The following is a 25,433-nucleotide window of genomic DNA, read 5'->3' on the forward strand; positions in this document are numbered from 1 at the left end:
GCTATAGAAGCCTTCTATACTTGTTCTCACTCAAATAGCTTGTAGACTGAGAGTTATTAAGGATTCTGATTAACTGCTGTGGGCACTCCTTGAGGTGACACCAAGGTCTGGTGCAAATGTGCTTGCATCAACACAAGTGTCTAGTGTGTTGACTGAATGATTGTTGATCCCTGGACTGCAGTGGACGACTGCCTTCAGTTCTATGATTCAGAGAGCTGGACTGCAGTATGTAACTGCCTTCAGTATCAATTGATATCCAGACTGCAGTTAGCACTGCCTTTGGATGATGTCAATGAGCAGTGATACAACACTTGTGCTACAATAGAAGCAATGCTCTGCAATTGCAACTGTTGATGGAATACTAAGTATACTTATGTGAAGTTATAACTAGTAATGTAAGGTGCAGAGTGGATTAGGCTCCACTCAACTACTGTGGCAAGAAAGCATGGTTATATAGATGTCCTCACAATGTCTCCTGCAACACTGCTTCTATTCTAGGAGATCTCCTCAAATACTGCTCCTCCTCTCTTGCCCTGCCTACCCTGTGAAGTCACTCATTCACACTGCTTCCTTTCCCTCCTGAAAATGGGAGGTCCTCATGTTGCTTTATCATTGATAGGGGCCACTCCCACTTCATCTGAGTGGCTACTCACCCACTTCTTCATCTCACCCATCCTCCTGCCCTGAGTTCATCACCAAGCAGGCCCCTGCTTCATTGGAGTGGCAGACCCAAATGTCATTACCATCTATCCATGATATCAGCATCCTCTCACTGGTTTCTGCGAGATCTGTTGTACAATCACAATACTACTGATTCCAGTGGGCTTTGCTATAAGATCCTGCTTGTACTGATTTGAGTGAGACCTGTCATAGAGCCTCTTTACTACCAATCTTGATGGACTCTGCTGTAAACCCTTGTTTTGCCCAATCCTGCAATTCCTGCGCCACTCTTCATATGATTCCAGTTCCTCCTGTGCATCTGGTTCTATGAGAGTGCCCACCAAGTTTCATTGCAAGTTTCATTGTAATCAAAAGCCCACAAGGTCAGGAATGGAGTGGTGTTGCTATTTGGCAGCATGCTCCATTTACTGTCCCAGAAGGGGGAAAAATCACACACCTTTTATTTTCTTTGACTGCACTTTTTGATACATCAAGCTGGTATGGTTGAATAGGTATTCTCAAGGGCTTTCAGACAATATAAGACAGTGTGGCAATAAGACATATGGCTATTGAGCATTGGAGTGATGTGTGGTGACATCTAAAATCATGGGACAGTTTATGCGCGAGCTGTATATATACACACAAAACACCATGTACTTAGTGTCAGAGGTCTTGTGCCTGAAACCTGATATCTGTAGTAGAACTGCTTCTATTACAGACCCTGTTGAGATATGTGATAAGATACTGTGTATGATTATTTTGGTCAAGATCTGTTGTAGAAGGCCTCTATGACTTTTCTCACTCAAATATGTGATAGATTGATTGCTATTGCAGGTTTCGACTAACTGCTGTGGACACTCCATCCAGAGGTAGCTTGGCACAATCAATAACAATGAATGTATTATGATGACACCAAGGTCTGGTGTGAATGATGTTGTTGGCACTGACACAAGTGTCCAGTGTGTTGACTGAGTGCTTGAAGTGATCCCTGGACCACAGTGGATGACTGCCTTTGGTTCTAATGATTGAGAGAGCTGGACCACTGGATGAACCACCTTTGGGATGTCAATCGATGTCAATGAGTGGTGATACAACACACATGCTATGATAGGAGCAATGTCTTACAATTGCTACTGTTGACAGACTACTAAATATACTTATGTGAAAGCTATAACTAGTAAAATATGGTGTAGAGTGGATGGTGATCCACTCACTTGCTATGACAAGGAACATGGTTATATACCATTCTTGCAGCATTGCCTGTGACACTGCTCCACCTCCTTGTCCCTCTTATCCTCCCCATCCACCTTGTGATGCCACTTGTTGGCACTGCCTCCCTTGCCTCCTGTGGGTGGATGGTCCTCTTGCAGCCTCATCTCTGTCAGGGGTCAGTCCCACTTCATCTGAGTGGTGACTCACACCCTTTCCACCCTCCTGTCATTGGCGCCCACCTGCTGGCACTGGCTCCATTGTCATGCAAGGCCCCCTACTTCATCCAGTGGTGACCTCTCCCTTGTTTGGTATCCTCCTCTTGCCATATTGGCAATAGAGGCACCTCTCAAACCAATTCTTGTGAGGCCTGTTGTAGCAAGCATGGTCCTGCTGATTCTACTGACTTCTGTAACAAGGCCCATGTTCCTACTGATCATGACAAGTTATGTCATAGAGCTGTTGATCCTACCAATCTCACTGATCCCTGTCAGACTCTACTTTCCCACTGATTCTACTGACTACTGACTCTTGTAACAAGATCCATGTTCCTACCAATTGCAACAAGTTATGTCATAGAGCCATTGATCCTACTGATCACACTGAACTCTGTTGGAACTCTACTTTCGCCCAATCCACAATGTTTGCACAGATCTCTTCATATGAGTTCGGTTCTTCCTGCGCATTCATCCGGTCCCATGACACTTGGTTCACAATCATTATCACAATCGATACTTGTGATCATCGATGTTTGACGTACCTACTTTAACAATTTTGCTGCTTCTCCAGGCGATCCGTGCGTGCACCCGAGCGAGACGACCAAGTGATTTCCAGCAACTTTGTCTGATATGACGATGTAACATTTTATCAAATTTTATCAAGGGGGGGCCCTGACTTGGTGCAGGAATCCTAAAGTGCGGTCATGGATGGTTGTGGTTTTAAGCTGAGATAGGGCCTTACTGTCACTTCATCCAGGCCAACGGGTCGAAAGGTAGGGAACAGCGAGAGGAAGGACGGAAGCCAAGTCGGGATCGAATCTGGCAAAAGAGTCCGAGATGATGTTGCTGTTTGTCTCCCGACTGCCGCGAAAAAGCAAAATCTGAACGAGGGAAAGAGAAAGAAGTGTGTTTGTGGTTCAACACAAGCCAACGTATCTTCTCCAAATCAACTCACGAGCCATCCTTCTTCCGCATCGTCTTGCCATCATCGCATCCAGTTGCACATCGGTGTCTCATCTTCGTCACCTGGTACTCATAGATTATAAGGACGCCTTCCTTCGACGACTTTACCCTAAACGCGCTCCTTCGATCCGCTCACAACATCACGGCAAACTCTTCTGAGCGCGGCTCAAGATGAACGACTACCCCATGGACGCAGCGCCGCAGTCGCTCTCCGAGCTTCTTCAGCAATCTAGGAAGCTCACAAACCATCTCGGTCGCTCTGACTTGCCTCAGATTCAGCTCGGTCTCGACCAGATCGAAAACCAGAGTCGCAAACTCGTGTCCAAGAGTCTCCGCTCTGGTTCCGCACAACCCGGCGATGCTCGAGCTCACTACTTTCTCGCCAACGGTGGTATCGACGCAGCCCAGCTCGCCGACACCATCAACGCGGCCAACATCGCCGGCACTTTCGAACCCCTACAGCCCATCTACGATACCGATGTCGAGAGCTACCTCACCCACGAGCACCAGCAGGTGGTCATCAGTGCAATCGAACAAGGCAGGCGCGAGACTTTGCAAGACTTTCACCGCAATCTTGACCGCACCATGCACCGCGACTGGGAGAGACAGAAGCGCAAGATCCTTGAAGAGCTAGGCCAGCACCAGCCTACCAACGCTTCCACAGCGGGTCGCGATGCTGATCTCGATGCTTCGCGCTCTGCCTTTGGCGGCGCCTCCACCTCGGCTCACACTTTGCCATCGAGTTCGAGCGCTATGTTCGGCTCCACTGCCACTTCGCAAATGCACGGAAAGATGGCACGATACCAGATGGTCGTCTCGCGACTCAATTCGTCACGTCTCGAAGGATACAGCCTTGCGCTAGCACACGCTTTCATCGATGCCATCTCTGGTCTGGGCGAGGGTGCAAAGAACAAGGAGCTGCACGAGAGCTGGAAGGCGCTGGCCTCTCTGGTGCGTGAGCAGGATGTGCGCAACGGAGAGTTCAGCACCAAGCCCATCAAGGAGCGTCAATATGCTTCCGCTTACCTCGACTTGAAAGGATGGCACGGCGTCGACGGCATCAACCTGCGCAAGGAGCTCATCCAAGGCTCGAAAGCCTTCTTAATGAAAGAGTTCGAGGAGCATATGGAGCAGGTGATTGCAGCCAACCCCGTGCTCGCTCAGCGAGGAGGTGCACCCACCGTGCGTTCCACTGTTGCCGCCTTCTTGCGTGTTCAGCATCTCAGCTCGCAACACCAGTGGAGATCCGATTTGGCCAAGGAGCTCGACGCTTCTACCAATGTTCCCATTTGGGCCGAACTCTACTTGCTCCTTCGTATTGGCAAGACCAAAGAAGCCCTGGAATGTGCTTCCGAGAACGAGAACCGCATTCGTTCTACCGACCCTTCATTCCTCGCGTACCTCAAGGCGTGGGTCGACTCGCCTGACCGTCGTCTCCCTCGTCTCCTGAAAGATCGCTTCATCGCTGAATACAACTCGCGTTTCCGTACCCTGCCCGAGGTGCACGACCCGTACAAGCTTGGCCTGTACAAGCTCATTGGCAGAATTGACGTCTCGAAGAAGTTCCCCACTTTGCTCACATCAAGCATCCAGAACTGGCTCTGGCTGCAACTCAGCATGGTGCGCGAAACATACGACGAGGATGCGGATGCTCAAGATTCGGTCCGTGACCGTTTCACGCTCGATGACCTGGGACACAAAGTGGAGAAGTTTGGCGAGTCTTACTTTGATCCTAAAGGCAATCGACCGTTGTTCTACTTCCGATTGCTGTTACTTTGTGGCCAATTCGAGAGGGCCGTTGGCTTCTTGTTCTCTCGCTCAGCACACCAGGTCGACGCGATCCACTTTGCCGTCGTGCTTGCATATTACGGTCTGCTGCGTGTTCCATTGCAAGCTGCTTCTTCGCAAGTCGAGTATTTGCTCGTGGAGGCGGATGGTCAGGGAGGCAACATTGCTTCGATCGACTTTGCCAAGCTTGTACAGCGATACGTGCGCACCTTCTCCCAGTCATCGCGTCGTGATGCTTTGCAGTACCTCTACCTCATCTGTTTGCACGCCGATGTGGCCGAGCCTGTTGGATCGGAACAGGTCCGACGCTGCCACGATCTGATCCGAGCTTTGGTGCTCGAAGCGCACCCTACCGAGTTCCAGGAGTTGCTTGGAGATGTTCGCACTAATGGCGCCAAGACTCCTGGTCTGATCGAGAGGAACTTGCCTTTGATCAAAATCAAGAACGAACGCGAATTTCTCTCGACCATCGTGCAAGTGGCTGCTACACAATGCGACATGGCTCACCGCACCGAGTCGGCCATCTTACTCTACAACCTTGCTGGGCAGCACGACACAGTGGTTGCTGTGCTGAACAAGGAGCTTGGTGCACGGCTGACCGACCCGAGCAGTGCAGCTGAGTACAAGTCGACAGGTCTTTCTTCCGGCGCATCCTTCTCTGCCGCTAGCAACCTCGTCACCCTCGCCACTGCCATCCTCGACACCTACGAAAAGCAGTTTGGCTACTCAGGCAAGAACCGCGACACCTGTCGACGACTCCTGGAGCTCAAGAAAGCCGTCGGACTCCACAGCGATGGTCAAAACCTCCAAGCCTTGCAGACCATCGAGGCGCTGCGAATTTTGCCCCTTGACGCAGAGTCGAGGAAGGACGTGGTTGCGATCACACGCAAAGCGGAGGAGTTCAAGGAAGTGGATGAGAACATTGCACGCAACTTTTCCGAGATCGTACTGATGACCATGACGATCTTGTACAAGCTGCATCAGGAGCTGAAGGAGAGTATTCATAGGAGTGGAACGAGTGCGATGGACGAGTACAGAGCACAGGCGAGAGCGTTGATGATGTGGGCGGGCATGTTGAGGTTTAGAATGAGCAGCGAGACGTATAGCCAGCTAGCGAGGTTGGATGTTTTCGTGAGTTGATTTCCGCAATAACCTCTATCTGTTCTAGGTTGATCGTTGTACTGACCATTCCCTAACTCTCTCTCCGCTTCTGATGTTCACACCACAGATCCACTGATTGATGTAAAGCACGACAAAATCTGACAAGCTGTTTACAAGACTTCTGTCATAGCGTAGCTTCCTGTGTGTTACTGAGGGACGACGTTGTGTGACCCAAGAAGAGACAAGAAGAAAGAGTGTGTCTAGGGCAGGCAAACTTTCAGAGAGCCAACGGATACAGATCCCACGGGTCTTCTATTTGTGTGGTGGCGACGCCAAAAAAGTGCGGCTGTGCAGCGCAGCGCACGGTGACCCTGTCCAACGCACAGACGGTCAACCTTTTTTATTTTTATTTTTTTTTGTCTTGCTCGCACCCACTTTTTTTGATAACTCAGCTTCAGCCTCTCTCCTCCCTTTTCCTCTTCGCTGCCACCATCTCCCATCCCCTTTGACGACAAGCACGCAAAGGAAGGAGGGATGTCGCACATCATCTCGTCTGCCATGTCAGCGGCACAGCAAAAGTTGGGCTCCTCCTCCAACGATGCTGCTGCTGCTGACCACCAACCCGGTCTCTCTCCCCCACTCTCTCCCGTAGACGACCAAGATATCGAGCTAACAGCACCTACTCCTGCCGCTGCTCGAGCCACTCGCCTTCCAGCCACAGCTACTACACCCACTATGCCTGCGCATCTCCGAAGCTACCAGAACAACCTTGGCAACGATATCACAATCGATGTCAACATCGGCCCCAGCACTTCTTCCACCTATGCTCGTGCTCAGGGCAGTGCAGCTTTCCACCACGCCCACAGACACCATACTCACTCTTCTTCGCCTTCGCCTGCTCCTGTGCACGCTACACTTGCTCCTCAACATGGGGCCGCTGATGGCAAACTTGGCGCGCCTACAGGGGACAGTGCCGTGACACCAGGTTCTTCTCGTTCCCGTGCCAGCTCCATCGGTTACGGCGGTCTCGGTCCCATGACACCGGGCACAGAAGACACCGACCCTTTGCTCCTCCGCTCTCGACTTGTCGAAGAATCCGAGATCCGTCGTCGACACTCTGGCAAAGGTCGAAACAAGCGCAACGAGCGTCAGATCCGTGACTTTTACGAAGCCCAGAACGAACACATCGAACGTCTGCTCAAACCCATCTCCAAACACGCAGACGAAGATAAACAAGGCCGCGAGTCATCTGCACTCAAAGTCAAGATTGCAGTCTATGCTTCCATCAGTGCCAACTTTGCCCTTGCTGCCCTTCAGATGTACGCAGCTGTCAGCTCTCTCTCGCTCTCCCTCTTCGCCACTGCTGCCGATTCGGTTTTCGACCCTTTCGCAAACCTCGTGCTGAACTGGTTGCATCGTAAGAGCGAGAAGGTTGACGAACGGAAATGGCCTATTGGAGGATCAAGGTTCGAGCCGATCGGAAACATTACCTATGCTGCACTCATGGGGATGGTTTCCGCCATTCTAGTGGTGGAATCGATCAAGGAACTAGCAACAGGTGATCAAGATAAGGAGCTTCACCTAGCCTCCCTCATCGCAGTCGGAATCGCTTTTGTCACCAAGGCTATCTTGGCGTTGTACTGTTTCGGGCTACGCAAGTACAGTTCGCAGGTAGAAGTGTTGTATCAAGACCACAGGAACGATCTCTTTATTAACGGGCTTGGTATCTTCACTTCGGCTGCAGGCGCAACTGTTGCTGGTTGGATCGATCCCGCTGGTGCCCTTATTATCTCTCTCGCTATCATCACAAGTTGGACACGGACGGCATTTGGAGAGTTCAAGACTCTGGCAGGGGTGGCAGCTCCAACGGACTTCTTGCAGCTGGTAACGTACAATGCTGCGCTGTTCAGTGACGAAATTCGGGCGATCGAAAGTGTCAGGGCGTATAGTTCAGGTCCGAGGTACATTGTGGAGATCGACATCGTCATGCATCCCGAGACACCCTTGTGGAAGAGTCATGATTTGAGTCAGGCTCTACAGGACAATCTGGAGAGTCTGCCGATGGTGGAAAGGGCTTTCATTCATGTTGATCATGAGGTGGAACATGCGTTTGAGCATCGGAAGAGCGTTTAACCTCCCTTCTACTTTAGCATATAAAATCTTGCTCCGTCTAGACTTTGTCAATACTACATCGTACTTCTCTCTCTGCTGCAGTCCAGTCGTTCTTTGTGTATGTATCTGTATATTACCTGCATTGACAGCTGGGGGGGTTTCTACCAAGTATGATGTGAGTCCAAGCGACAAAACAGCTTCCTCAACCCCCTCACCTCATACCGTCCCTCCTTTCCCTCCTCTCCCCACCTCAACATATCCTTCTCAGACAACTCCCTCAGTCTCGCTGGCGCACTCCTATCATCCCTCTTCCTAACATTCACCGTTTGTGTTTCCATCTCTCTCTCTCCCACCACCAGGATGTAGTTATATCTCGCCAACTGAGCTTTCCTTACCAACTTGCCCAACTTCTCTCCCTGCGGATTTGACTCTATGTCGACAAAGAACCTCTGCAAATGTCTTTCTGTGCTTTTTGCTGGTTCTGCACTTGGTTCTATCCCGAGCGAGAGATACTTTGCCACTTTCGCCACGTACTCGTTTAGTGCTGGAGAATCTGTCCTTGCGGATAAGATGATGGCTTGGCGGGGTGACAGCCAAAACGGCCACCAACCGCACGTTTGTTCGATTAGGATGGCCATAAATCGTTCTACGCTGCCGAGGATAGCGCGGTGGATCATTACGGGTGTACTTCGTTCATTGGTAGTTGCAGCGTTGGGGTCGGCGTAAGAGAGCTCGAATCGGCGTGGAAGTTGAAAATCGAGTTGGATCGTGGCTGTTTGGTGACGACGACCTTGACCATCGACGAGACGGATGTCGATTTTGGGACCGTAGAATGCACCGTCCCCCTCATTCAACTGCCATGGGCGTCCGGAGGAATTGAGGGCAGAGCGAAGACCTGATTCAGCTTTATCCCACTCTTCCAGTGTTCCAATGTAGGAGTCGTGCGGTCGGGTGGAAAGGACGAGTTCGAAAGAAGAGAATCCGAACGTATCGTATGCGGAAGTGAGCATGGCGAGCATTGAGTTGATTTCGGTTGCTACTTGATCAGGGCGGCAGAATACGTGGGCGTCGTCTTGATGGAATCTCCTAACGCGGGTCAAGCCGGTTAGTGCTCCGGAAGCTTCGTTGCGATGGAGCGGGGAGAACTCGGCATAACGGATGGGCAGATCACGGTAGGATCTTTCTTGAGAAGCAAATATCAAGCAATGTCCGGGACAGTTCATCGGTTTCAATCCGAATCTTTCCTCTTCTGCCACAGCCCCCGGATCTGGGTGGATGGAGCAGCAAGCCGTTCGACCTTGATCTATACTGCTCGGCTCGGTTTCCAGCGGGATCGGAGTGGAGGTGGATTGTGTGCGAGCAAGGCGCTCTTTATACCCTTCAGTAGCAAACATATCATCGCGATAGTTGTCCCAATGACCAGACCGTTTCCAGAGAGACGTTTTGTAGAGTTGAGGAGACTGCACTTCGTCATAGCCATAGACGTCGTAGAGGTCACGGACTACTCGTTCGACTTTTCGGGCTAAACGCATGCCGTGCGGGAGGATGAAGGGGGTTCCAGGTGAAGAGTCGTGCGTGAGGAAGAGCGATTGTGTTTTTCCTATTGATCGATGGTCGGTTGGGTTTGTGCTGACGGTTGCATCTGCTGGACTTGGTATTGGTGTAGGGGTTGCGCCTGCGGCCGAGGCTTCTGAAGAGCTTGAGGCGGTGCGGCTGGCTTGTGTTGCGTTGAGGCCACGGAGAGAGGTGGAGGGGGCAGCGACAGGACGAGTACTGCTGCTTGTGCCAGCGCTGCGCAGCATTGTTCGGGCGAGCATCCTAGCTCCGTTACCAGTCATTGCTGGGTAGCTCTGGCGCTGTTGATGATGGTGGTAGATAGCGGTAAGCTTCGGTCAATGTCAGAGGTCACTGCTGAGAATGCATCACGTAATCGTCGGACTTAACAATCGAATTGTTCCGCTTCTCCGCTCCTCTCTTCACAAACACCATCTTCACCAAAGCCAGGCGTACTATTAGCAGCCTGGACCTCTACTGGACTTGCCTGCAATCCACTTAGTTTCTTCATGTTATGTATATACAATTTAGTAACGTTTTTGGTGCGATTGAGTCCAGACGGGATTGCAAGAAACGTCTAAAAAGTCATGTTAACTCGGCTTTTGGTGAAATTGAGTAGAAATTAGATACACCGCTCTGGAGGCCACAGTAAGGCACTCCTTTCAGTCAGGTGGAACTAAATAAAAAGGCTTTTTATTATAATCACAGGGTGGCTACTGAACAGGAGTATGTTGCTGGAGATTGCGATCCAGTGCGACGCCAAAGGATGTCGCGGGGCGATCTGATCGGAGATCAGGTGGAGCCGATCTGGTTAGATAACCGATCTCAGCAGAGATCGGGTGCAACACAGTCCTGCTCGTTGTCATGGTAGATCATTAAGTAGGAGTACTCCCACCTTCGGCTTGTGCTGCTCACATGTATATACAGCACATGTGTAAACTGTCCCATAATTTTACATGTCACCATACATCACTCTAATGCTCAATAGCTATAAGTTGTATTGCCACACTGTCTGATATCATCTGAAAGCCCTGCTTCTTCTCTCCAAGTCTGTGTAATTGATATTGACATTGACTAAAAAAAAAAATTGTGCTATGAAGAAGAGCAGAATTTTTTTTTATTGTGGGACATGTCCTTGTGCTCATTAGCAAATTTGAAATGGGCTTTGCAATGTCTCTTGAGTAGCTTCGGTTTTTTCACTAACCTTCATGCTTTGTAATGACAGTAATGAAGTGCTTTTCTTACTGTGGTTGGGCATGCTTTGATTTGAAATGTCTCCTGCAGTGCATGACATGCTTTCCTGACCATGGAGGTTGAATTGAGCTCAAAATAGTGATCCAGGAAGTGAACATGATGAGGCTGGAGTTTTCTCAGCTGGCCCCCCTTTGACTTTGGAACATCAGCAGAGGTGCTTTTGCTGATGTGATTCACTGTAAACTTGCTCATACCAAGTTGTTCTGCAACTGAACAGATAGATTCCCCATTTTGGATGTGAAAGAGTGCCAATTGGCACCTCTCTGGGGTGGTTTTTGGCATGATGGTATAGATATGATGGTGTCAGACTGGAAGTGCCACCAGATCACTTGCAGTCATCTGATTGAGCTGAAACTTTCCACATCACTACTTTTGATATATATGAAGGCTCCCACCAAGTTACATTGCAAGTTTCATTGTAGTCAACAGCCCACAAGGTCAGGAATGGAGCAGTGTTGCTATTTGGGAGCATGCTCCATAAACTGTCCCACAATAATAAAAAATTCAGCTCTTCTTCATAGCACAATTTTTTTTAGTCAATGTCAATATCAATTACACAGACTTGGAGAGAAGAAGCAGGGCTTTCAGACGATATCAGACAGTGTGGCAATACAACTTATAGCTATTGAGCATTAGAGTGATGTATGGTGACATGTAAAATTATGGGACAGTTTATGCATGTGCTGTATATCTCACAGAGAGCACTAGGCTCTTGCCACATTCCTTCAGTCAATTGAGTATATATGTTTCTGTCTATAAAGTAGCAGTGACATCGTACTTAGACTCTCCTCAATCACCAGTATCGGGACCTAGAACTTCTCATATGTATGTATACTCTAACGCTAATGCCCGACCACGTTTGCTCTTCGAGACATGTCCATGGGCCGTATGTCTCCTTTTATAGCCGTTGTCATGTCAACATATCCCCTGCATACCATGGTATCAATCCACGAGCATAGGCTGCATATGTTCTCACGAGCATTGCACCTATCACATCTTTTTTGGCGCTTAGTGTCTTCCCGATCTCCCGATTTTGCGTACTCTGGTCTAACACGTTGACCTTTGAAAATGCCGATGTATCTTCAACTAATAGAGGTCAAGAAAAGAAGGGTCCTGCAATTTTTCGACAATGTTAAGTGGTGTTCACAAACAGCGTAGCAGAAAGCGCACGAGCCAAAAAGGGAAAGCGCGCCAGATGACGTCAAGAGCTACTGAGACAAAAGAGCCTTTCAGATCAGGGAATGGACCCTGAGCTGTTTTTGGACAGCCTTCTCACTCATTCTTATCACTCCATCAGCAAGTCATACGGAGAGCGATCCCACATCCGTTCCGGGCCCATCCCTGTATACCTCCCCGGAACGCATGCTTCCTTGTGCACGTCAGTGGCCACCATGTATCTCTCACGAGCCTCAGGCCGGATGAGCCTCGCCCAAACCGCTATCCTTCCACTCCGTACACGCAATGCAGCCTTCGTTAGAACAGCAAGTGCTTCAACACTCCTCTCCGCACGACGCTCTAGCGTACTGTGCACTCGTACCGACAAGCAGCACCTCTCGCCAAGAGCAGCAACGACCAGCCTCGCAACCCTACGATGGTCATCATCAGCAGCACTAGCTTCCACCTCACCCGAAGCGGCCAAAGTCGCCGAAGACGCCGAGAGCGAAACTGAAAACGATCCTTTCCGCAAGATCGGCTATCTTTACTTTGACACCGTGTTCCCCATTCGACTTGGCTTCTGGGACATTCGCTACATGCTTGCTTCGCTCGAGAAACGGTCCGTTCTCGACAGAGTCAAAGCCAGCTTGCCTCCCGATCAGAGTGTTGGCTATGGCTTCAAGGTTATCGGTGCCGAAGAGAGGATGAAGGACGGTGGTGCATTCGTCACTTTTTCATATCGCGAGGATCCGAACGAAAAGAGCGAAGAGTCGCTCAATACGATCGAAATGCGTCTCAAGTCTGGCGTTCGTCGTGTCTTCAATCCGCTTCTCTTCTTCCTCGGTACTCCAGGTGTGCATGTCGTGCGTGGTAAGCCGTTTAGGGAGGATATGAACATCTTCCCCGCCACACGCATCTTTGTTAAGCTTGAAGGTGGGGATGCCAGCGAAGAGCAGCTTTGGCAGACTTTGAGGCCCTACGGTCGCATCGTTTCCATTACCAAAGAAAAGCCTTCCGAGGCACTTGTCACTTTCTCGCGTATCCGCGGTGCTACTAGTGCTCGTAACTGTGCACACGGGTTAGAACTGCCAAATGGTGCCCGTTTCGTGATCACGTTCAGGAGCATGCTCCGCAGCAAACAAGCTTGGGACTGGTTCTCGAGTCATCCTCGACTGGTCTTCCCGCTTGTAGCGTTCCTCATCGGTGGTATCTCATACATGGTTTTCGATCCTGTACGAGAGTTTATGGTCGAGAGCAAGGTGCACAATACCTTTTCACTTGACGAGTATCGCGTCTACACTTGGATCAAGCAGAACACCGTCGGTTTGTTCCAGGACAGTACTGGTGATGCAAAAGGAAGCGTCGATGATTGGTGGGAGCGTCGTCAATCCGTCGAAACCATCCAAGAATGGATCCGCGAAAAGCCTTCGACATTTGTCACCATCTCTGGACCCCGTGGATCCGGTAAGAGCGGTCTCGTGAGCAAAGCCATTACTCGCGATGTTCAGCATCTTGTCATCGATTGCGATGCGATTGCAAAGACAGCGAAGAACGACTCGCTGCTGATTACGTCGTTGGCGAACGAAACGGGTTACTGGCCAGTGTTCAGCTGGTTGAGCAGCATCAACAGTATGATTGATCTCGCTGCTGTCGGTCTTATTGGTTCCAAAGCTGGGTTTGCTACTCCCACAGATGCCCAGCTGAAACAGATCCTGGGTGTAGTCACAAATGCACTCAACAGCATCAATGAGCAGACGCAAAAGCGGCTCGCCAAAGCCGAGAAAGCAAGGCTCGCTGAAGAGAAAAAGCTCGTCAAAATATCCGCTCCCACACCCACCCCTGGCTTGTCAGCCTCGACTGAGGTGAGGGACGAGAAACAGTCGCTCGAGGCTAAAGCTTCTACATTGACACACAACGCAATCGATTCGATTCAGCATCTTGTATCCGACCGCGAGTCGGAGAAGGAGGGGAAGAAGGGTAAGACGTTCGATTCACCGGTGGTGGTGATCAAGCAGTTCCATCACAAGGGGATCAAGCAGGCGATCCTGCATCCGGTGTTGGCGGAGTGGGCGGCTGAGTTGGTGACAAATGGAATCGCGCATGTTATCTTTGTATCGGATAATCCGGTTGGGATGGGTAAGGAATTGGCGAAGGCGCTGCCGAATGTTCCTTTCCAGGGTATTGCATTGGCTGATGCAGAGGAGGACAAGGCGAGGAGTTATGTGTATAACAAGCTTAAGGAGATGGGCCGTCTGCCCACACCCACTTCCTCCTCCACCATAGGTGCCTCACAGCCACCCGTCTACGGTTCCACTGCCACCCAAATTCAAAGCAGACCAGCTAGCTTCACCACCTCCAGCACCCCAAACCCTACCACCGCCACCGAACCCCAATACGCTCCCACACTGGACAACAACACAGCCTCATGGGTCGACAAACTCGGTGGCCGACTCACCGACCTCGAAACCCTTGTCCAAAAAGTCTCTTTGGGCCAAACTGTCGAGTCTGCAGTACAAGACATCATCTCACGCTCCGTCGTCGAACTCCGCAAAAACGCATTCGGCGATGACTCCTCGGAAGCCTCCTCTCTCCCCTGGACGCGCTCTCAAGCATGGACCATCGTTCAAAAGCTAGCCAAATCTGGCGAAGTCTCGTACTATGGTCTACTCCATAACGAGTTCAAAGGAAACGAAGGAGCGATTAAAGCCTTGGAACAGGCCGAGATCATCTCAGTGAGACATCACGATGGTAGACCATCTGCAATTCGTGCTGGTAGACCAGTGATGCAGGAAGCGATCAAGCTCCTTGTGTCTGATAAGGTGTTTAACGACACGCAGACATTGATGGCGAATGCAGGGGCGATTGAAAGTGCGGAGAAGAGTCTGCAAGGGATTGAAAAGGAGATTGGGGATATTAGTGCGATGATTCAAGGTTCGCCTTTCAAGGTTGCGTCTGGAGCTGGGGCGACGATGGGGGCTGTGCTGCCTGCGCCAGAGGAGAAAAAGGAGAACAACGGTGGACTGCTGGGCTTCTTGGGTGGTAGTGGGGGCAGTCACAGTGCGCCGGCGATCAGTACGAGTGAGGCAGCGAAGGCAAGGACTGAGTTTTTGATGTCAAAGATGGCAGAATTGCAGACCAAGATCAGTAAGTTGGACGCACAGAATACTGCTATTAAGGCTAGGTTGGCTAGCCATATCGATTGAGACCTCCATCATCAGAGGAGTATCATGCTTCATGTATAGTGACATCGCTTTGTTGCTTTGTACCATATGTGAAAGGAACATCACTTCTCACACTGTTCGTGTGGTTTTGAGCAGATGTGTTTGCTCGCGTGGCAAGCATCACGTGCGCAGATGAGATGCTGTCCAACGAACCGTTGGGAAGAAAGGATGTGTTTGAGCGACTGATGTCGCAGACGAGGTTGCGTGGTTTGACGTCAAACGCCTTTGTTCTCACTTTGCCTCCACAAGGGTGTCATACTTGATGCCGGCGAAATGTTGTCAAAGACGGCAGGAAGCTGGAAGAACAACATCACTCAAGACCCTGAACTGTCACGCCTGGATGCTCTCTCGTGCGAATGCATGCCGCATGAGAACATACAATCAACATCTTCTCGCGCGATACACGTCACACACAAAATCCGATACCTATCTTGCCTTGTACGGAAGCTAGTACTTAAACTAGCCTCTCCTTAGATCTCCTCCTTCCTTCCTGCAATCCACTTAGTTACACCGTTACAACGCGCATATAGCCTGCGCATCTAACACTGAACCACAAGAAGAAGAAGAAGAAGAAGAAGAAGAAAAAGAAGAATAAAACAGCATATAATCAAGCTTTTTGCCGAGATGATTCATCAGTGACCTCGACAGCAGGTGGAGAAGACTGTGTATGAAGTCACACGATGCTCACCTTGCTTCTTGACACTTAAGCACTGCGCTGTAAGATGGAAGCGTGTGTTTGACGAGACTTGGGGATCGACAGCACTGCTTCGTCAAGTCCCTGTCTGAGTCAAAGGAGACTGCGTTTGTCAGCGCGCAGACTAAAAGTGTTCGTCTTGCCTCTCGGAGAATCAGTTGAGACGTCAAGTACCATAGAATGGCTGTTGCTAGAAGAAGGCTGGTGTGAGCTCTATTGCCTCTGCTGTCTGGGAGCGGAGGGAGTATAAGTAGCAGACCTGATCAGATTTGTTCCCTTCATCACATCTTTGTCGAGACCAAAGCAACCTCGATCGCAAGACATCCCATCTTCAACACTAACAGCCACAACGCATCCAAAATGACTCGTACCGATGCTGCCCCTCACTCTGTTGTAAGTCTCTCCGAACCTCATACCCCTCTACTCTACTTTTCGCTTCTAGCCAGTAACTAACCTTTCCCCCCTCCCTCTCCTACCCTCCTTCTTCCCGCAGGCCGAGCTGCAAAAAGACAAGCACTCGCACTCGCTCCCCGGTTCCTCCTCCGGTCCTAACAAAGCTGGCAACTCTGCTCCCTCCGGCGCTGCCATCCTCGGCACTGAAATCGGCGCTGAACGTGATGCTCGTCGTGAACTAGCCGCCGCACGTCGCGATGGAGAAGACATTCCTGGTCTCGCCGACTCCAACCCTTCTTCCACATCCGCTGCTACTCTAGGATTCGGTCAGCTCAATGGCGCTGATCAAGGTATCTCCACTCCTGGTCAAGAGAAGAGAGATCAGATGCAAACCGAACGCAATGCAGAGTTCAACAAAGCTCAGCCAGATTTGAGGAAGCTCGCTGCTAACAGCGCTGGTAGTGCAAGCAACACCACTCAGGGTGCCGATGAGGAACAGTACAGGAGCAGTGGAAGCAGAAACCCTGATGAGTTGTTGGAGACGGCAAGTAGAAGTACTGGTACTGAAAGTGGTACGGGTGCTGCTGGTAACGGTACTGGTGAGATCGAGGTTGGACGAGATGCTACTGCCACCGCCTAATCACGCACTTAAGCTTCAATGTATATCGTTCACTGTTAATCACACACCAATCCATTCCTTCATCTTTCCATTGTTGTTTGATTACTTTGTGTGCGTGATATCAAATGCGACTCCCCAACCTCGCACTTCTCTTCTTCCGTATCCCTCTCTGCCCGCCCTGCCCCAACCGAACCGTTACCCCAGGTAACCGTCTCTGACCTGTAACTCTACTCTGCAACATCTGATTCTGTCTCCTAAAAAGCAACTTCTGCCTCTGAACAAAAGCCCAAATGCTAAACAGCGCTATACTTGCCACTACAGCGATCATTTCAAAGTAATCCCTTCCCTCTTGCCTAGCTGATTTCCCACAAGCTTCCCACCCTAACATTGCACCTTTCTTACCCCCAGCCTCGTCTTCATCTTTGGCTGAAGAAGCGAGTGAAAGCGCAGCTTTGATCGATTCGGGAGAGGAGGGTTGGGAGATGGGAACGCAGGCTGTTCGACGACGGTTATTGTATGGTCTGCAATAAGGCAGATGAATGACGTCTTTGGAACAGCTGTTGCAGTCGGAGATCGGTGCACAGACGTATTTCGTCGCGTTCCCCGCTGGAGTGCCGGATATGGGTGAAGTTGCGTCGATAGCTTCTAATCCTCCTTTTCCTTGATTCGATGTTGGGTTGGGGGAGGCGGAGTCGGTGCGCAGGGAAGACCATAAAGGCCACTCTCCATCGTAACCTTTTACCTTGGACCCTTCATTCTTGCCATCTCCAATAATGAATGGTGCACCGGGAAGTTCTGTGTCTGGTCTCCAACCGTCTCGCCTTTGCACTGCGGTGGTGGAGGAAGCGGAGGGGAGAGTGGAGAGGAAGAAAAAGGACAAAGTGAGGGCTAGTTTGGAGGGTCGTGGTCGCCGACTGCGTTTGTGGTGATTGGAACGAGGCATAGCGAGCGTGTGTGTGTGTGAGAGAGAGATGGTGGTGGTGGTGGGGAAGGTGGTAGAGTGAGGATTAGGGTCCAAAAGTGGAAGAGGTGGTGAGTTGGTGATTTTCGGAAGACGGCGTTAAATTCGCCGTTTTGGACGGCTCGTGCGTGTGCTGCCGAATGACCCTCCTTCACCTCACACCACCCTCGACTTCTGTCCAACAACTTGCACTCCGTAACAACACGGAACTGCCACATCTTTACATCTGCAGCCATGTCTCAACCATAACCCCGACAGCAACAGGCAAGAGGATTCCAAGCTTGAGCAGCGACCGCGTTAGAGCGAATTCAACGCAGACATGTCGGCCACCACAACTCCCGACATCAACATCGCCGACCATCCCTCCTCCTCCTCTTCTGCCGAGAAGCAGGTAGCAAAGAAACGTCGTCGATCCTCTGTCACCGGGCGTACCCGAGACCAACCAACCAAATCCGAGTCATTCGGAGGTGCAATCATCCGAGCTCTATTCGGTACTCTCGCATTCCTCTTCAAACGTCCAGTCCGCTTATTCCGCCCAGTCAAACTTTCATCATGGACAATCCTAGAAGCGATGGCCAAACGAGAAGGTCGCACCCTTTCCCTCCGCTACCTTCGCACTTTGCTCCGGCGAGAAAACTCCAACTTTCTCCCGCATCTACTCTTGCCGCCGTTACTGTTCAATACTGCGATTGGGTTTACCCTTTTTGAGGCATACAGCATTACCGAGAGTCGGCTACTTGCTAAGTCTAGACGAAAGGTAGAGAGTGGCGAGGAGGGAAAGGAAGGGAAGGTGGAGAATAAGCCGAAATGGACGCCACTATGGATCGTCACCGCAAGCGGAGCAGTTGCTGGTGCAGCACAGTGTTTTCTCTCTGCTCCACTCGATAATGTTCGCTACATTATCCAACGGAATGTCTCTGGTCCAGATGCGCATCATCGACACTCCTCACCAGTCCGCCCCATTACCACCATCTCATGGCGAGCTACACTACGAGCAGCAATTCTACCCTTTGCACCCGCAATCGCTCGAGACAAACTGGTTCAATCGGTCCAAAATGAAACCATCGAACGGTCTAAACGCGCTCCCAAACCGACCCTTCGAACTCGGGTAATGGCTCTGATCGAACCAGCTACTTCCTCCCTCAACTCCGCAGCTAGTGTTGGAGAGAGGTTCAGTATGAGTCCGGAGAAGCGGAAAGAGTGGGAGAAAAGACTGAAGAGATGGAGAGGAGGAGTACATGGATCTGGATTAGCACTGTCGTTGATTAGGGATAGTGTTGGGTTTGGAAGCTTCTTTTTCATTTTTGAAGTTTCGAGGAGGTGTGCGTACTTTGCGTCTACAGGAGTGGATGGAGTTAGTGCTTGGTTCAATGCAAGAGGTCTGGGAATTGTTCGTAGGCGCGGAGAAGGGGGGGAGCGGGAGGGGAGCAACGTAGTCGGTCGACGAAAAAGCGATACACAAGGGGATGGGGATGTATACATCGAAGACTCTCGAGTATCGCACTGGATAAGAGAAGGGCAGAGGAATGTAACCGATGCAGATGTGAGTTATAACCAGTCGAGAACGGTACAGGGTAGAGTGGTAGCGGTGATCATACTGCTTGTGGGAGGGGCTGTAGGTGCGTTTAGTTACGAGTTGGTGGGAAGACCGTTTGAGTTGATGCGTGTGGTAATCTGGGAGGGGAGGAAGCAGTGGGAACAGGGGAAGCGGGAGCCTGGGTATCGGTCCCCCTCTCCTTCTGCAGCGAAGGCTCGGAATAGAAGTACAACTGCGAACGCAGAGAACACAGACGAGGCAGGAGCTACAGGGCTCAGTACGGTGGGGAGATCCACGATCAAGGGGGCGAGAGCGAACGCAGTGGCAAGAGCGGAGGCGATGGGTCCGAGAGCGTTTAGAAGAAGACCTGACTTCATGGTGTTAAGGACGCAAAATACGTCGGGGACGAATGTGTCGAGGATTTATGAGAGGGCTAAGATTCCTCGTGCTCCACACCCATTGCGGCTGGTTGCGGCTTCGAGGCACGCATTGAACTCCAATAGTGTCCATGGTACGGCATGTCCAATGCTTACTAGCTCGATTGCTTTGCAACGACGCAAAGCTCAGCACATGTCACCTTACAGTGCGTCTCCGTCTCAAAGCGGAACAGAGAACACGAAACCGGCACCATCAGAGAAGAGGAGCGACCGAAGCAGACGACCAACACCAACACTCGCGACTCGTCCCGGCTTCCTCACACTCCTCATCGAGCACGCTCAAACAACCGTAAAATTCGACCGACTCCACGCTGGCGGCCCAGACCCATCTAAAACATATATCCCTCTGCTGCTCCTACACACCTACTTTATCGCTCCCTTTCTCCCTGAGATCCCTAAACCGATACTAGACAACGAAATCACCCGTACTGCTGCTGGGGTTGATAAGCATCTACAATCTTCCTCCGACTCTTCCTTTGCCTCTGTCTCTCGAGATGAGAGATCAAAAGTAGAGGAGATCAGGAGTAGGGTCAGTACAGTAGCTCAACGGACGCTATTGATGTCGCTCGCTTCGAGGAGGAGGTCGGCTGATTCTCCGGAGGCTAAGCTGAAGAGAAATTGGATTCGGAATAATCCTGTCAACTTTAGCTTGGCGTCGAACAAGGCTCCAGGAGGTAACATTAGTGCGGGGGGAGCAGTGATAGGGAAGAAAGCAGGAGGCTTTGGAGCAAGTGATCAGAAGACGCTGCAGAAGGGGACTAGGTACTGGGCCAGTGGGAGAACCATGTGGGCTATCAAACGTCTTTGTACACCTTATGGTATCGCTTTCCTGGTGTTTGCATGGTTAGGAGGAGATCTAAACTAGTTTGCATGCATACATTACATCCGTAAAACGCTCGTTTGCTGAGCGAGAGATATGATGGTGAAGAGGTTGACCAAGGTCAAAAAGAGAGTGAAATTGTTACGTCGCGTAAGAGTGACAAAATCGCGAAAATTGACACGGATCGCGGAGATGCACAGATCAACGCTCTCCTCAATGCGAAGCTGCGTGTTTCAAAGCCTTCCTCTTTCCAACTCGACATCTTTCATCCACTTCCAACAGCACTCTACCAACTTACTTTCCGCTATTCAACGAAGACAACGCTCTTTTTCGTCGTCTAGCTCTTTGTGGTGTCCGTTATGCAATCCAAAACCGCCCCGCCAGAGCCAGAGGTCGGCACAGCAGCTGCTGCTGCTGCCGGTCCAGCATGGCGTCAGTTCTCGTTCTTCGAATCATCACCCGTTCGCGATATCGATGACTTTGCCAAGTCCCCTGTTGCCTTACGAAGTCCGACCGAGGTGGCTGCTGTATGTCAGTGTCCTGTTCGACCTCCACCTTCTGCCCTCTCCCCCACCTCCAGCGATCCAAATACTTCTTCTGCAGTAGTCGCATTCGACACCGACCCATCCACCTCATCCACCAAACCCACACGAGCAGCAAAGGCGGCGCGCAAACAACCGTGTACACTAGTCGGAACAATACAAGGAACGATTAAAGTGCTCGATCCTGAAACCTTTCAGGAACTTGCAGCTTGGGATGCATTCTCTTCCGCTGGCGTTGTTGGTCGAGTAACGCACCTGTCTTGTGATGCGAGGGGAAGAGTGGTATCGTTCGGAGAAGAAGATAGTTCTCGGTTCCCGGTCTTGAGGATTTGGGATTTGCGGACTGGGCGCAGTGCTAAGGACTGCGAAGTCAAATGGATGCCGAGGCTACTTGCGGAGGGCAAAGTACAGCACGGAAGTCGACCGCATCCAATTGCAGCGTTATCGCATACTCCATCGTTGTCGTATTTGTCGGCTGCGTTGGCGGATGGAACGGTGTTGTTGTTAAGAGGGTTGGAGAGTGCGTTGATGGCTGCAGTGGGTAGTGCGGGGATTGCGAGTACTGGGTCGAGTGGGAGACCGGCGCCTGCGATTGCGTTGCCCAAGTTTAAGGTCGTGTTTCAGCCGACGAGCGGTGAGAGCGGGGTTTCCGGGGAGGCTGTCACTGCGTTGGGATTCTCGGAGGCTGCGGCGCCCAACTCTACCACACCAAAGGCTGGGAAGGAGAAAGCTGGGACAACATCGACAACTGCACCGACTGCCTACGAGCCGAGAGTAATGCACGGTTCCAAAGGACGTAAAGCTGCCCTAGCCCGATCGCGGGACCCGCGCAACGCTAACTATACAACTTCGACGCAAGATCAGACTGCAGGTGGAGGAGTAGCAACACCGTCAGCAGTCCATCTCTTCATCGTCACTCTCTCCCGTGTTCTGCGGTATATTGTGGTGGGTAAGGGTGCAGGTGGTAGTCCTGCAGTGTTAGATGATGTTGGATCTGCGTTGGGTTGTGCTGCTGTTATCCAACCTTGCAGTACTTCCTCGACAGGACTAGGTTCTGCAACCGCAGCTCCGAGCTCAGCAGGGAAGATGGTCATCGCTCGAGACGAAGCCATCTATGTTATCGGTCAAGAAGGGAGAGAGGCATGCTTTGCATATGAAGATCCGAAATCTTCCATCCACCTCTCGTCTTCTCAAGTGGTGATCGTCTCGCCGCCTTTCACCCCCTCCTCTTCCTCTTCTGCGGGGAACCGATTTGTCGGGAGGGATTCGCCGCTCCCCACCCCCACCTCACGCAAAGGGTCAATGTTGCCCCAGGAGATCGCGAAGATCACCATTTTCGATCTGGACAACAAGCTAGTAGCCTTCACCGGCACTTTCGAGTCTGGAATCCGTTCCGCTTGGGTCGGGCAGTCTGGTGAGATCTTTATCCTATCCGATTCTGGTGAGCTTACTCGGCTCGACGAAAAGCCATTGCGTGCTAAGCTGGAAGTGTTATACCGCAAAAGTCTCTTCTTGCTGGCTGTGAATCTCGCAAAATCCCACATGGCACGAGCACCAACCACCGACGTTCTTGCCCGAACAGAATCCCTCATGGGTGAAATCTACCAACGCTATGGCGACCATCTCTACAACAAGGGAGACTACGACGGAGCGATGTCACAATACGTTAAAACCGTCGGCCACACCCAGCCTTCCTTTGTGATTAGGAGATACTTAGATGCGCAGCGAATCGGCAATCTAACCACCTACTTGCAAGAACTGCATGGAAGAGGACTAGCAAGTTCAGACCACACGACGTTGTTATTGAACTGTTACACCAAGTTAAAGGATGTAGTTAGTTTGGATCGGTTTATTAAACGGCCTCACAACCGGACCTCGCCTGCTGAAGACGGGGAGGAAGGTGCGGAAGGGGAAACGGGGGGCAAGGATGAGTTGCCATTCGATCTTGAAACGGCCATAAGAGTTTGTCGGCAAGCAGGATATTTCAGCCATGCGGCGTACTTAGCGCAGAGGTACGGGGAGCACAGGGAGTATCTTAGGATTCAGATCGAGGATGCGAAGGATTATAAAGATGCGTTGATGTACGTGAGAGGGTTGGAGGTGGAAGATGCGATACAGAGTATGGGGTTGTATGCAAAGACGCTGTTGGACGAGTTGCCGGATGAAACGACGGAGTTGCTGATTGAGATTTGTAGTGGAGCATTTAGAGCTGATCCGAATGCCTGGGAGAAGGGGGTGAGAGTAGGGAAGGAGGTGGGGAGGGGGAGTGGGGAGAAGCAGAAGTCGGCTGCTGCTGCTTATCTTAGCTATCTGCAGGTAGGAGGCTATGGAAGTGGGGGTGGGACAGCGAATAATACTGTTGCACAACGTAACTCGGCGGCGGTGGAACCGTATGGGATTCAGGATGGCGGTTCGGGGACGAGGCCGACTAGTACGGTCAAGGATAAGGATGCAGGTACTACAGTTGTTGATGCTGATGCGAGCGGTGCTGATGGGGTAGAGACAGATGGAGGGATCTATGCTATCCCATCTCCCAGGACGTACTTTGCGCACTTCATCCAGCATCCCACACATTTCGCAAGATTCCTCGAAACGGTCGCGTTAGCCAGATGGGGTCAAGTTGTGGACATGGATTCCCAACCACCCTCCACCACCACCAAACTCTTTCCGACAACCTTCAAGCAAGACTCGGACGACGTCCCACCATACTCCGCAGACGTTGGTGAGCAAATGGACGAAATAGACGCAGCACTACGCAATTTAGGCCTCAACACAAGCTCCTCCCCAGCCTCGGACGAGTACGAAGATCAAGAACTTCTCGATCAGAAATCCATTTGGAATACTTTACTCGAACTCTATCTCACCTCTCCTCCGCCCACCAGCGGTAGTGCGGAAGGGAGAAAGAAAGCGCTAAGGTTACTACAACAGCACGCAACGCTACCATACGACATCAGTCACGCAGTAATGCTTTGTGCGATGGAAGATTTCACCGATGGCCTCATCTTGCTTTATGAGAGAATGGGAATGTTTGAGGATGTGATCCGACTTTATATGGACTCCGCTTCCCAACCTTCGGAAGGTGGTGAAAGTAGCAAGAAGGTCATTGAGGCATTGTACAGGTATGGACCGTTCAAACCGGAACTCTACGACCTAGTTTTGCGGTTCCTCGTGTCCTCATCCACTCTTCTCTCTCGCCATACCAACGACCTACTTGAAATCCTGTCGACAATCAGGGATACCTCGCTTATGTCGACCTTGGAAATAGTCCAACTGCTCTCTTCCACCCCCCATACCCAGGTTGGAATTATCCGCGATTTCATCACCACCTCAATCTCTTCCACTCTCAATTCTACCGCCTCTGACGAAAAACTTATTTCGGATTACAAATCTTCCACGGACCAAACGCTCCAAGAGATTGCGGAATTAACCGATGCAGGTGGAGCAAGAGTATTCCAAATGACAAGATGCTCTGCTTGTGCGGGGCAGTTGGATTTACCGAGCGTCCATTTCATGTGTAAGCATAGTTATCATCAGCGATGTTTGGGGGAGGATGAGGTTGAGTGTGGGATGTGTGCGGAACATCAGGGTAGGGTTAGGGATGCAAGACGGAGGCAGGCGGAGGTAGTAAGGGATGTTGTTGCGAAAGCGAGGGAGGGAGAGGGAGAGGGGGGACTGGTAGGGGTTGTGTCCAGGGCGGCGAGGGCAGGAGGAGGAGGAGGGGAAAGGATGGTTGATGGATTTGCAGAATTGGCTAGCTTGTTTGCTCAACCTGTGATGGCGGGTGCTGCTGCTGCTCAACTTCTCTGAGGACACCAGTCTTCACACAAGAATACTGGAACCTGAGATCACCTTCCGAGATACTAGTGTCGGTGTGTGTGTGAGGGTGATAATGTCGACGCGTGGTGGTGGTGAAAGGGGAGAGTTGACCCGCGGCAAGGATGCAGGCTGCATGCATGTGTCATGCAAGACCCTGTCACTGTCAGAATGCACCACGTTCAATTGCGCGACTTTTATATATATTTTAACTTGGAGGCAATGGGAGAGAAATTTTATACTCGGATTTTCGATCGACCGAGCGAGGTGCTTGGGCCTCCTAAGTTTTGCCACACCGAGGTTGTTGAGTCTTGTGGCCCTGCCGTCCGTCGCCTTGAGCAGGGATAGAGAGGGGAACTAAGAGGGGGACTAAGAGGGGGAA

General features: G+C 51.1%; 8 protein-coding genes across 8 annotated transcripts; 6 read left to right on the forward strand and 2 right to left on the reverse strand.

Annotated features, from left to right (window-relative positions):
• Nucleotides 1-3,221: 3,221 nt before the first annotated feature.
• On the forward strand, nt 3,222-5,978 carry UHO2_05010 (uncharacterized protein; the record flags this gene model as incomplete). Its single annotated transcript, XM_041557541.1, has 1 exon — nt 3,222-5,978. The coding sequence occupies one exon, from the start codon at nt 3,222-3,224 to the stop codon at nt 5,976-5,978; it is 2,757 nt and encodes a 918-aa protein (XP_041413475.1).
• Nucleotides 5,979-6,473: 495 nt separating this feature from the next.
• Nucleotides 6,474-8,072, forward strand: UHO2_05011 (uncharacterized protein; the record flags this gene model as incomplete). The annotated part of the gene is made up of 1 exon (XM_041557542.1): nt 6,474-8,072. The coding sequence occupies one exon, from the start codon at nt 6,474-6,476 to the stop codon at nt 8,070-8,072; it is 1,599 nt and encodes a 532-aa protein (XP_041413476.1).
• Nucleotides 8,073-8,212: 140 nt separating this feature from the next.
• On the reverse strand, nt 8,213-9,889 carry UHO2_05012 (putative MST1 - threonine--tRNA ligase, mitochondrial; the record flags this gene model as incomplete). Its single annotated transcript, XM_041557543.1, has 1 exon — nt 8,213-9,889. The coding sequence occupies one exon, from the start codon at nt 9,887-9,889 to the stop codon at nt 8,213-8,215; it is 1,677 nt and encodes a 558-aa protein (XP_041413477.1).
• Nucleotides 9,890-12,250: 2,361 nt separating this feature from the next.
• UHO2_05013 (uncharacterized protein) lies at nt 12,251-15,217 on the forward strand (the record flags this gene model as incomplete). Its single annotated transcript, XM_041557544.1, has 1 exon — nt 12,251-15,217. One exon carries the CDS (start codon nt 12,251-12,253, stop codon nt 15,215-15,217), a length of 2,967 nt encoding a protein of 988 aa, XP_041413478.1.
• Nucleotides 15,218-16,289: 1,072 nt separating this feature from the next.
• On the forward strand, nt 16,290-16,962 carry UHO2_05014 (uncharacterized protein; the record flags this gene model as incomplete). The annotated part of the gene is made up of 2 exons (XM_041557545.1): nt 16,290-16,322; nt 16,423-16,962. The coding sequence occupies 2 exons, from the start codon at nt 16,290-16,292 to the stop codon at nt 16,960-16,962; spliced, it is 573 nt and encodes a 190-aa protein (XP_041413479.1).
• Nucleotides 16,963-17,062: 100 nt separating this feature from the next.
• UHO2_05015 (uncharacterized protein) lies at nt 17,063-17,884 on the reverse strand (the record flags this gene model as incomplete). The annotated part of the gene is made up of 1 exon (XM_041557546.1): nt 17,063-17,884. The coding sequence occupies one exon, from the start codon at nt 17,882-17,884 to the stop codon at nt 17,063-17,065; it is 822 nt and encodes a 273-aa protein (XP_041413480.1).
• Nucleotides 17,885-18,221: 337 nt separating this feature from the next.
• UHO2_05016 (uncharacterized protein) lies at nt 18,222-20,741 on the forward strand (the record flags this gene model as incomplete). The annotated part of the gene is made up of 1 exon (XM_041557547.1): nt 18,222-20,741. The coding sequence occupies one exon, from the start codon at nt 18,222-18,224 to the stop codon at nt 20,739-20,741; it is 2,520 nt and encodes an 839-aa protein (XP_041413481.1).
• A 314-nt stretch (nt 20,742-21,055) lies between these two features.
• On the forward strand, nt 21,056-25,045 carry UHO2_05017 (uncharacterized protein; the record flags this gene model as incomplete). Its single annotated transcript, XM_041557548.1, has 1 exon — nt 21,056-25,045. The coding sequence occupies one exon, from the start codon at nt 21,056-21,058 to the stop codon at nt 25,043-25,045; it is 3,990 nt and encodes a 1,329-aa protein (XP_041413482.1).
• Between the last annotated feature and the right edge of the window lie 388 nt (nt 25,046-25,433).

This window comes from Ustilago hordei (genome assembly GCF_900519145.1).
Source record: "Ustilago hordei strain Uho2 genome assembly, contig: UHO2_contig_11, whole genome shotgun sequence".
Taxonomy (NCBI): domain Eukaryota; kingdom Fungi; phylum Basidiomycota; class Ustilaginomycetes; order Ustilaginales; family Ustilaginaceae; genus Ustilago; species Ustilago hordei.